At 42.2% G+C, this 12,717-nt stretch overlaps 1 protein-coding gene across 2 annotated transcripts in view; it reads right to left on the bottom strand.

The window, feature by feature from the left end:
• The window catches only part of ecel1 (endothelin converting enzyme-like 1), a 68,400-nt gene extending 56,688 nt beyond the window's left edge, over positions 1–11,712 (bottom strand). For both annotated transcript variants that reach the window (XM_084351621.1, XM_084351622.1), the window contains exons 1-2: positions 11,542–11,712; positions 730–1,950 (exon numbers count right to left, since the gene is read on the bottom strand). In XM_084351621.1, coding sequence (XP_084207747.1) covers positions 730–1,587 — 858 coding nt within the window. In that variant the 5' untranslated portion in view covers positions 1,588–1,950; positions 11,542–11,712. The remainder of the gene's footprint in view (positions 1–729; positions 1,951–11,541) is intronic.
• Positions 11,713–12,717: the final 1,005 nt, after the last annotated feature.

Raw genomic sequence — 12,717 nt, 5'->3', positions numbered from 1 at the left:
AAGGATTATGTATTCCTTCATGGCTTTTAGAAAATTCTACTTCTTAATCCTAACAAACCACTTTAAAGCTCATTTGATTATCTGAAAAATGAATCGTCTCAAAGCTGAACACAGGGCTCTTTTCTCTACTTGTGAAAAGCTTGAAAAGACAACTTGGAGATACATGTTTTCAAAGGCCAGTGACAATATTGGAAATTATGAGTTAGTTGGTATGTTTTAGCATAGCTTTGTATCAGACCAGATGTTACAAACCCCAGTCTATAAAAACTGAACAAGACTTTTCCTCCACGTTCAAACATTCTTGTGAACTTCAAGCTTTACTTATTAGCTTTTTCTGGAGCTTTCGTCCATATCTCTCAGCCTTCTGTCAAGCAAGTGTTGTTCAGGTGTCATCACATTGCCAACATACAGAATTTCAATCATGTGATGATTCAGGTGGTTGTATATGTGGCTGAAAGTCCAAATACTGAAGGTTTTTGTGAGATACAGTCAACAACTCCAGCCAAAGACAGCAAGTAAACCTTGTGGGGCTGCTGCTCATGATTATTTTCATTATTGATTTATATTTTCATGTTCATGCTCAAGTTCATTCACTCTAATTTGAGGAGCTGATAAGGCACCTAACAGAATGTGCCAGTGTCCTGTGACTGTGCTGTTTCAGAGGAAACAGAACACACAAGTGATGCTTTCACAAATATGCACTTAGTTCCCCAACATCCTTTTACTCACCCTGATTGCGTTCCTGGAGGAGTTTTTGTCATCCACGTTGACAGTGAGAGAGAAGAAGACTGCAGTGCTGTACACCCCCTGGGTCCTATACAATAGCTCATTGAAGTCCGGCCTCTGCGGTGCATCCTCTCTCTCCCAACCAGCAGCAGCAGGAGGAGCCCCCACTAGGTCCCACCCCCCACAGCTGTCTATCACCTCCGTCATGGGGTCAGAACCCAGCTTGTCGATCTCTTGGATGTTGACGCAGGATCGATAGAACTCCTTGACCTTGCGCTCTGCTGAGTCGGGCCCACGCCTTCTTATGGGCTCCAGCAGGAGGCGCTGTAGTTTCTCCTCATTGTGCTCTCCTATGGCGGTGATGATGCCATAGCTGAGCTTGTCCTCGGGGATGCCGTGGCGCCTTAGCCATCCGCCACAAGCGAAGGTGTAAAAGTCCTGGCAGGGCTGGATGGTTGGGTCAATGTTGGCCTGAACAAAGCGTGCTGCCCGCAACAGGGAGCGCTTTCGCTGGCAGTCCTGTCGGCACTGTGGGTCCTGCTGGGCATCCAGGGAAATGTACTTGAGTGCCAGCATGCTGCCCAAGATGACGCACATGCCTGCTGCAAAGACCAGTGCTGAGAGGAGGCAGATCTCCCTCCGACTCCATCGAGGAAGCCCTCCACTGCTGCTGGTGCTACTTAGATCTCGGTTTCGACCATTGGACCAGGTCCCTCCCCTTGTACGCCCCATGTGACGGTCTAGACTGCCCCCTAGGTGAAGGGTCATGCCATTGCTAAGGATATCACTGCTATAGCGTCCGCCATATTTTACTTCCTGAAATTCATCATAGTGGGCAGTAAGTGAGTATGTCTTCTCCATGGCACTGGTCTGTCACTTGGTATGAAGTATCTGTCACTCGGTATGAAGTAGCAGAAGGATGTAGAGAGAATGGGATAAAAGAGGAGTTATTTATATGTTTAATGTATAATCATGACTACTTCTTCTGAGACAAAAGAACAAACTCCCACTACAGGGCAAAACACTGAAGTGATGTCAAATTCCCGTTAGCCCTCTTTAGGCAAAGTCCCCTTTATTCTTTTCAAATCAAAAGCCGGCAAAGGGAGGGCCTCCCATTGTGCATGAGGGATCTCATGGGTACTGCTCTCTCTCTCATCGTCTTCCTCTCTGCTCCCTTTCCATTTGTTCTCCTCTCCTCCCTCTCTCCAACCAGTTACAGGTCACCTGTCGATAAAAATAGAAATAAGATGGGGAGAGTAAGTCAGAGAGAGATAGGAAATTGAATCCGCGATTACAACAGCAGAGAAAGACAAAATGGGGTCTCTTTGGGCACATTTCCCCCCACTTTGTCTTGAGTTGTTTGTCGGCTAAAGTTGAAGGATTGATTGGTGATAGTCATCCCTCGGGGAGACGATGTCCCTGGGTGACTCATGGCTTTGGATGGCTCAGTGCAGACAGGAGCAGAGAGCTGAGCATCAGTTGGGCATGGAGAGGTGTGGCAATCACCATAACTTAGCTTGTGTCAGGCCAAATGGATGTATAACTTTATACTATTACAGAGGGACAGACAGAATTTATGTCCTCTGTCTCATCAAACTGAGGAAACACACACACACACACACACACACACACACACACACACACACACACATTTACACCACAGGGGGATCAGCTGATCCTCTCTGGCGATTTTAAAGGAATAACAAGCTATCACATTACAAGCAGCTGCCAAATATAAATAATACATCCCAAAGTCTTTTCTATACATTTGATGTATTTTTATGAAGGTATATAATTATTTATACATTTTCAACAGAAAAGCCAACAATATGGATTCACAGCATATACAGGCATTCATGTCATGAGGCAAAAACTCTGAGAGAGACACACAAAATACTTTAGCTGTTTGCATCCTCCTTTACTTCTGCTGACTACATGTAGCCCGTAGGCGATATCGCAGGCCTTTAGACAGAGAGCCTGAGTAATAAATTGTTTTTTGGATCCTGTCCCAGTGTGAGTTTTCAAGCCCTTGCACGTGTGTGTGTGTTTTCAGTGGCTAGGCACAGTGAACTTGAAGCTGAAAGCTGTGAAGGCGATCTGTGAAAATTGATCTCTGTTATCTCCTCTGAGAATAGCAAACTTCAGCACTGATGTCTTTAATAAGCTTTCCCTTGCCTTATGGGAGTGCCTCATGTAGATAAGAATAAAGGAATAAGTAACAAAGAAGGGAAGAGAGAAAGAAAAACTAAAGAAAGAAATAAGAAATGTAGTGTTTACAGATAAACAGAGATGCATTGTAGAAGTCTTAGACTGTGAGAGATGGTAATACAAATCATGAGGGAATGGTTGATGAGTGGTGAGTGGGTTAGGGTATTATGGTTTATGGGGAAAAAGGTGGTATGACAGAAAGAATGCAGGCCAAAGGGTCTATGAGCGGTGCAGCAAAGAAATGTTTTTGTGTGATCCAACTCTGTGTCTCCCTTAACACTCCCTTTACACATGGTATCAAAAGAGGATCTGTATCCTCACAGGTTATCTTGATTTGTTCCTCCATCACAATTATACAATCATCATGAACAATCAACATAATAATCATAATTAATATTGCTCCAGGAACATCACTGCAGTTCACCAAATGCGACAAAGTCCATGTTCAGAGCAGGCTGTTGTGTCTGGATAGGTACTTTTTATTGTCTGCTTTGTTTTGTCTTTTCTCTATTTATGATGCAGTTTTATTTATGTTACAAAACTACTCGAGTTAGGTTTAGGAAAAGATGGTTAATATACTGTGTTATAAAGGATAACTTCTCCCATGTACATATTTTTCACTTTCACTTTTTCCTGAGTTGCAAAGCTATGACATTACAAACGTGGTTGGTTTAGTTGCAATGATGGGCCTGGAGCAACATATTGAACATTGAATGCAAACGTTGGTTAGGAAATTTAAACTCTCGCAGGTGCAAGAGTGGGGTTTGTGAAGCAATTATGTTGTCCAGTTTTCGTATTGGAGGCCAAATGGCTAATTAGCTGCTCAGGTGCAGCACATTAAACAGCACATAAATGTATCTGAAAATGTCACTTCGGTCCATTTAGATCCTGATATGGTCTTTACTCTTCATTACCACTAACAACACATGTAGGCTACAGCGTAAGTTTGTTTACTTCGTCTCTCCTTCCCCTGCTGGAGCTCAGCCTGCCAGCTGCTGTCAATCAAACACACACACCAACACACCCCTCCAGCTGCCCCAGACAAAAGGAGCATTTTTTCCTTTTTAATCATAAAAAACAGGACAAGAAATTTGTGATCATGATCAACAAAAACAATCGTTGCTGAGCTGCTGCAGCGGGGTCATGCCTATGTTCCCACAGCCCAATGTTCCCTCACTTTTTGGATTAGGGAAGGGGAAGAGGTTAGGGTTAGGGTTAGAGAAAGGGAAGGGTTGGTTTTAGGGAAGGGGGAGAGGTTAGGGTTAGAGAAAGGGAAGGGTTAGGGTTAGGGAAGAGGAAGTGGTTAGGGTAGGAACATAGGGCTGAGGGAACATAGGCATGCTCCCGCTGCAGCTCACTGATATGCGTGTGTCCACACAGGCAGCATTGCTGCTGCAGCAGCATGATGATGTGACTGTCTACAGGTCATTTTATTGGGTGTATTTTTGCCGAAAACCGTGCACGTGTCGCAGTAAGAATAGGCAAGACTTTGAATCTTGAGCTCCCTTGACATGCACATGAGACGCACTAGTCACGGCAACAGTGTGGCTGGTCTAACCTGTTAACATGGACGCATGGATAAAAGCAAGATGTTCCTCCATGCACACACGCTGCTCACACAACCAGTGTGTCATGCCTGTAAGACCCCATTTACACCACATCTGGAGGTAGTCTGGCTGACGTTGGATCATAGCTAGGTTCAAACTCAATCTGTAAAATGTGCTGGCATCTATACACATCATAGCATTGATACAGATATTTGTTTTTAGCTTACATAAAATAAAGGTTGTTCAAATTTAGAGAAGCCAGTTTGAATGCAATCCTAGTGTCTTAAGTTTGGGGTAAACAGTGTCATTGGAATGATGACACTGTCAAATCCAGCTGAATAATAACTCCTTGTATGGAATACAGTTTGAGGAAAACATTGCCACAATTATGTTGCAACTGAAGGGTCCCATAGGACCATGACGAGGCACTTCTGTAACTTGACTGGACTGAATAGATTTTGGTAATCGTAGCCAAAAAGGAAAGCCAATAAAGGATGAGTGTTGAACATTTTGTAACCATATAGCAAGTCGTACTTTCCTAATCGCGTTCAGTTGCTCTGCAGACTAACTGAGGTCTTCTTTGATTAAAAAAAAAAGATTCTTAACTGCACATTTTTGCCTAATGAAGTTTCTGTCACTGTTGGGGAATCTTTACACATTATCTACAACAGGTGAAAAGAAGCGGCTGGTGACGACATGCAGCTCATGTCTGCCTACATTCTCCCCATGCCAACAGTTGCAGTGATGACAAGTGCATTGCAGAGAGGACGGGGCTTTCCAAAGTGGATAGTGTGTCTCTGTGCGGTGTCATTGTCAATTCAACATATCATCCATCAATCCCCTGCCTTGTTAAACACACACACACACACACACACACACACACACACACACACAATTACAGACATTCTGATTCTATGAAACGGTCACTTTGAGCACCTCATGCTCTTCAAGCATGAGCACATACTAATTGCTTCCATATATTCATGCTTGTATCCTGTGCAATCATATTGTCTCCAGGCATTTTTTATTTATTTTTATATGCTTTTCTAAAGTACACTGCTACACGCCATGTGTGTATTACAGCTACGGGAGCAATTATTCTGTCCTCCTTGGATGTATTTGTAAGTAAAATGTAAATAGTGTATATAGTCTCATTATTATTATTATTACTTTTTTCACGTCATCTTTATATTATTCTGTTTTTGTTGTTTTCGTTCTGCGAGCTGAATTTCTCCGCTGAGGGATTAATAAAGTCTTATCTTTTCCTATCTTATCTTATATGATTATGATGATGATATATACATGTGATATAATAATGTAAATATTATGAATTGCTGCTCAAAATGTGAAGACTCCCTCTTGTCAACGTTTTCCCTTCTCTCTTTCAAATGCACATGCACTCGATCATATGTCACAACTCCTTAAGCATCATAATAAATTATCATACATGCACACACGCAAACACACACGCTCACACACACACGCTCACACACACACACACACACACACACACACACACACACACACACACACACACACATTCTGAGTGGACACAGTGTATGGCTAATGGATTGGATCTTGTGGGCAGCATCACAGAGAAAGGCATGCGTGATGAATGGCTATTTACCGAACATGACAGGGCCTAATATCTGGGAGTTATACTAATACTGCCACACACACACACACACACACACACACACACACACACACACACACAGACACAAGAGCACATGCATGGACACCTGGTGATACATAGTGCTGTGTCAGTTGTAAAGCATTTCCCATTCATCTTTCCAGCAACAGAAAATCTCTTATTCAAGTGAACCACAATATCTACAAAAGTAACTTGACACTAAATCTACTTGTTTGAGTAAAATATAAAGTAAAAGTAAGTTACATGTACAGTCACTTACGCTGTGCATTACAGGTTCATTACAGGTTATTTTCCTTTTTCCAAAGACAGTCTACTAATTCTGTCTGCTGGACCCCAAAATATCTGTGAAAAAGGACACCCTGGTCCGCATAAGGTCAAGATCAGATCAAATCAGGCGGTGAGGTGTCATGCAGGTCTTCCCATTCATCAGTTAGTTAGTTAGTTAGTTAGTCTGTTTTGGCTGCAGCAGTGGTGGCTGCAGGGGGTTCTGAAAAAAAAAAAAAGCAGCCGGCTGTGGCAAAAAAGTTGAAACCAACTAAACTTTTGGAGAAACACAGCCTGACATCATGTTGTGGTGGCCAATCACATAAGCCTGTGATTAGACTGGCAGCATGAATGACTGAAGTCACAGTGGAGTGTCATGTGTCATGTGTATTCACTCAGTTTGGCACTGTGCAGCAGTTCAAAACACTTTTTTAAATTTTATCTGTTGATGTTGATGATTACTGTTGGACCAGCATGTTTAACCTACTGTGGCAGATGCATGACCGGAGAGGCAGAGTAGAACGGGTCAGTAGCGGGGCATGTTATTTGGCTTGGCTAAATGCTACAGAGGGAACACAACAGACATTCCTCTGAGTTGCGTGTTGTTTCACTTGTTAACACTCGGTTTGGTCTTGTGCCCCAATTTAAAACACACAGTAATGATATGCCTCACATCCTGGTTGTTACTGTTACTGTTATTTCAATAATTGATATGGACAAACAATAACTTGTAGGACCAGTATGCTAGTAGCTTAACAACATAGCAGCTTTGCCTTTTGGCAAACTGATCAGTGGGGGTACCAACACGTCACACACATGGACCATGGAGTGACACTCCCACATACAAACCTATGGTTTGCTGCACCATCTGATTTGGTCTGAATGTACCCTAAGTCACTTCCATCCTGTCAGCACTGTGAGGGGAAGTGGGAGTGTCATGGTATATATAGGGTGTTTTGAATTTGTGAGGGGCTGCATTCAAGTTCAACTGGGGTGTTTATTTGCTGACTTTGAAAGCTGGGCAAATTTTATTTATTCCAGACCACACATCCTGGACTGGAGTAAAAACAAAGAACAAACTGATAGTACAGTGGTAAACAACCAGAACAGATCCTCAGCACAAGCAAAGTTATTTAAAGAGAGGCAGAGCATTACTCATAAATTCACCTAATTTACATACTAACATATAGTAAAAGTTTAAACATAGAAACAAAGATTTTTTTAAAATTTCTTTCCAAATCTTCCTGTTATTTTGGGGTTCTGTTATTAGAAACATACCTCCTGTTTTTACAAATGAGATTTTTGAACCTAAGTTCCCCTTTAATTGACAATATAGATAACACAATGTCATACTCTGGAGTAGAGCCTTGCATTGGGATTGGGATCCTGTGGGTCATGCGGGACCCAAAGCAAATCTCGTGGGATCGGGCGGTTTTAACTTTACTGCAGGTGGGAGTGGGCAGACAAAAATGAACATGGGATCCTTAGATTGCAAGCTGCGTTGTCAAAGTTTTCCCATCAATTAATAAACTCTTGACCGGTAATATCCAGTACACCAGCACTGTGTTAATTTACTGCTTGTACAAGCCGAGCATTTCCTACTGCTGCAGCTTCACATCAAAAGCATTTACTTGGCAAAATGCAAGTTAACTTTTATTTTGAAGTTGGCTAGTGAGAGAAAATGCATTATTCAGTAAGTGTAGCACCTGTTCATCATAAATGACACAGGGCAACACAACGGTCATTCTCTGCATTTTTGACAGCAAATCAGTTAAAAATATGTCAGGGAGTAGTTTTATTCAGTCTGTGAGAGTGATGGAACAAGAAGGAGTTGTTAGATGAAGAGCGGCAGGTGAAAGGCTGCACACCATAGAAAGCTGACCAACGCCCTTTTCCTCATTAACGTCATCAGGTTATGGCATTGAGTTCAAATCTGAAATTTTGCTGAATAGGTGCTTTTTACTTTGACAACAAATCAAATGAAAAAGAACTGGACTTTTTCTGTGGTGAAAAGTGTGCCAAAGTACTGACATACAACTAAGTTTCACTGCGTTGTTTGTGAAAGGTATGCATTTCTTTATTAATAACAAGCACTGTGTTTTCCTTGCGGGACGGGAAAAGGCACAAAATCAATTGAACTGTATTGTGCGGGAGTGCGTGTTAAGAATGTATGCAGGTGCAGGCGGGAGTGGACACACATTGCGGGGACGGGCGGGAGTGGACATACGCAGCAGGCAGGAGCAGGTGGTAATTGTCAGAAATGCAGCAGGAGCAGGACCTGGACATCTGGAGTCCATAATGCAACTTCTGCAAAAACTGATCTGTTCACCTCTGCTCAACTGCACATTTCAACCATTTGATATCATCACATTTCTGATCCAACCAAATGTATGAAAAAAACACATTTATCTTATATATGCCGAACACCCATGGTGATACGCAAGTTCCTGCGATACACAAGTGATAAATACAGTTATACATTGCCTAGCTGAGTTTTGTTTCCTTCGCCCTGTAACCAATAACTCTCTTTGATACTAATATATAATGGGTATCTTCCTAACTCCCCATATATCATGTTATTAAAGGTTGATGTTTTAACATTTAATGTATACTTGAGGAATTTTATATGCAACCTCTTGCTTCTCTACCTACTAATAATACATCTTCAGGAAAGATAAATGATAATCAATAATTGGTCTCTAGAGACAGGGCAGGTTCACAAAGCTGTTATGGAGACTGGGAATGGATCATACTTCTCCCAGCATAAATGTAGAAGGTCCAGCGGAAAATGAGCAGTGCACAAATGGCTCAATATATAACTGTGCTTCAGACATAGAGGTAGTAACCGTGTGAGTTGATCGATTCAGTAACATTCGAGTGAAAGTGTTTTCCAAAAAGAACAAATTCTCTGAAAGTTATATGAAATCCTCATTACAAGTGAAAACTATGTGTCGCCACAGACTTCATTGCTTTAGGAGCTAACACACCAACACCTTAAAAGTGTTCCCTGGTCTGAGGGAGGAGTCAGATTTGTTGCTCGGGTCAGAACCATCTAGTTACATAGTTGCCAACAATGCTCGAGGGCACATTAAGAAGACCATAAAATATAGCTGTTATACTAACTCTGTCAGTATTATTTACTGTTGAATCAATACAAAAAAACCTCTTCCACCTTCCTATCTGTAACCTACTAAAACCATCTCCATGCATCTTCTGCAGTTTAACTACACACGAACCTAATTTATATACCTTTAGCAGCTGATCTCTTCCTTACAACTACTCACAACAATGTATACTATATTCTGAATGTTAGCATCACTTTCCGCACAGGCAAACTTACAACTTAACCATCACCATAAATTCACTGAGAGCAAACTCTTCTCCTCTGCAGTTTGTGATGATATTTGGTTCGCCAGAAATAAGGGCTTAGCGGGAAACTCTCCGCTTTTATCTCTTCTCAGACGAGTTACGTCACCTGAAAGCCCTCCATAAATGGGTTTATTATCCCCTAATCAAAGTGGTCACAGAGCCTGCCCCAAAAGCTTCATGGCACTCAGTGGGTTCAGCACGGGAGTCAGCCCCCTCGAGCCTTATCACTGGTCGCCAGAGGCTGCAGTAGAGCGCTATGGCGTGTTTGTATGGACTACAGATTTGGACACACAGCTCAACGGTCCCATATAGAACCAGGAGACACTTCTTTGGCTTGTACCAGAGCAGAACCTCCTTTGTGCTGCTACTTAAAGCTATTCAAGTGTTGTGCGTATTTATGAAATGTCCCACATGAGCAACATAAAAAGATATTAAAAAAAAAAAAAAACACATTGAGAGCTTTATTTGTATCCTATGATTAAAACAGAGTTTGAGTCATTCTAAAAACAATTAAAGTGAAGAACCCTTGAAGAAGTCTTCTTCACTCCCTCCTCCCTCTCTCTCTCACAGAGGGAGGGAGAGGAGTGGTTCTTCATTAACAAGGTAACACATGCGCGCGCGCCTGTGCGTGCATGTACACACACACACACACACACACACACACACACACACACACACACACAAAGAGTGACTAGCAGGTATGAAGTGCTCACATACTGTAACTCCATTGACCTTTATGTCTCCCCAAAAACTCGTTTCCTGGACCGAGCAACATGACAAACGGCCATTCAAATATTAACAATTTTCTTTTTACACTTTACCTGTCTACATATCTGGGTACCCCACTATCTCAAGCCTTTATGGGTTGGGTTAGATGCCGAATAAAATATCATTATATACATTTGTGTCGGGATTATTAGTTTCCCAACAAGCGAAGAAGTATTCAGTCGCACTGATTCTGATTATTAACGGGATTAATAACAGGCGTTTGTAGCTCTGAGGAGAGCATGAATACAGTACAGTGAGTAGTTCCGCAGTGAATGTAGCGGTGGATATAGAAAGCGACTATTATGATTTCAAACTTTTGGGACCAATGCAAAAAACTCGCGGTGCGTAAAGACGCAGACCAGGGTGCTGCTGGTGCGCAACAAAGAAAAGGAAACCCGATTTGTGAGCAAAGGTATCAGTCAGTCCTACTTTTAATCATATTTTAAGCCCATTCAGCTTTCGCTTATGATGAAGTCTAATGGCGTTTGATAAGTTTTACCTGGCGAATCATCACCAAGGACGCAAACAAACTACATGGAAAGGGAAACAACCACAACACCCCTCTTTAAAAGTACAGTCAGTCAGTCAGCAGTCGGCAAAAGTCATTCCCAGACCGACTCAGCATCCTCACATATACTTGGATCATTTTTCTAGTGTTTTGTCAACTAGCCGACCGGATCATCGAGGTTCATTGACCATCAAAACTTGTCCACCCGTTCAACGACACCGTGAACAAAAGACTAATAACTGAGAAAACGTGCGTAAAAATGAGTGGACACCTCTCCTTAACGTGTCGACTGCCGAGACGTGACTTCCAAGTTAAGCTGTGGTAGTTTTTCCTCCTTTACCCTTCCTCTCCATAATTATAAAAACAACATGATCATATGTGAATTTACAAGAGCCCTTCCTGCCGCCACTCTTATTATACACTGGCTGGTGGAAGACGAGCGTCAGTACGTGTGGACTGCCCCAGAGCGATGGAAACTTGTGCCAAAAAGACCTTACCTGTGGTGTCTTAATCAAAACTGCCGGAGGGAATGTAAAAGTGCCTTTTGCTCTGAGAGTGCTGATAGGGGGAGATCCACTCCGCTGACAGTCCGCCTGGATTATCCGGTCCCCCTCCAGAGGCTCCGCACCGCTCTCTGCCGCCGCCGCAGCCTCACAGCCTCCGATGTATGGAGGAGAGAGGGAGGGAGAGAGGAGAGAGAGGGAGAGAGAGGAGTGGTCCTTCATTAACAAGGTAACACACACACACACGCACGCACGCACACACACACACACACACACACACACACACACACACGCACACACACACACACACACACACACACACACACACACAAAGATGTTAATCCTTATGTCCACTGGCTGGGCTTTTTATTTGTCTCTCTTTGGTTGTGCTTTTAAATAATTGATTTGTGTGAGTGATTATGAAGCCAAATACACATTTTATATTTATTTTATTAATAATTTGGGTTATTACTGTTAGTTTTTATTATTTATGGAAGAAGAGTGGAATGAAATTGAGACTGTTGGTGCTCAATTCAGCATCAAAACAGCCTCAGTTCTTGAAAAAATGCCATCGCTAACTCCTGCACACTCATTTTCATTTACATTAAAAGCAGACAAATGTTACCTTAAACCTCTCCATGAAAAAGATATCCCAGTGTATACTATAGTTTTAATCCGGATTTGAATATATACAATCCCCTCAGCTCAGAGAGAGAACATCAACCAATTCCCAAATGAATGAGTCTATTCCACTGATTGATATTATTGGGCTGCAACCTTTAATGGTAGGCCTACTACCAAGTCACAGGGTCTATTTTAATAAATCATCTGGCTTAAACACTTGCTATGGAAACATTAATCTCTGTGTGGCCTGAAAATCAGACAAACCAAACTAATCAAATCGAGGTTGACTAATATTATTATGCAAATCAGCCGAGTAACTAACTGGCTATTTCATTACCCTGAGTGTTCAGAGAGAGTAAAGAACAGGTATGTTCGCTTTTTCTGACCTTTTGTTTGTAGGTATTAAAAAACCGAAGAAATTGCTCAACAGAAGGTGCCAGTTTTCAAAATTGAGTGTGATATGGTTCAGGTAGTGGCATGTGAGAAAGAGGACCCAAATGCAGACACTGAAGCAGAGCAGTTTTTTGTAACACGGTTTTGAGGTAC

This window comes from Pagrus pagrus (assembly GCF_965226575.1).
Source record: "Pagrus pagrus genome assembly, chromosome: 4".
Taxonomy (NCBI): domain Eukaryota; kingdom Metazoa; phylum Chordata; class Actinopteri; order Spariformes; family Sparidae; genus Pagrus; species Pagrus pagrus.
The sequence above is the reverse complement of the archived record's forward strand: the minus strand, read 5'-3'. Positions and strand labels throughout refer to the sequence as shown.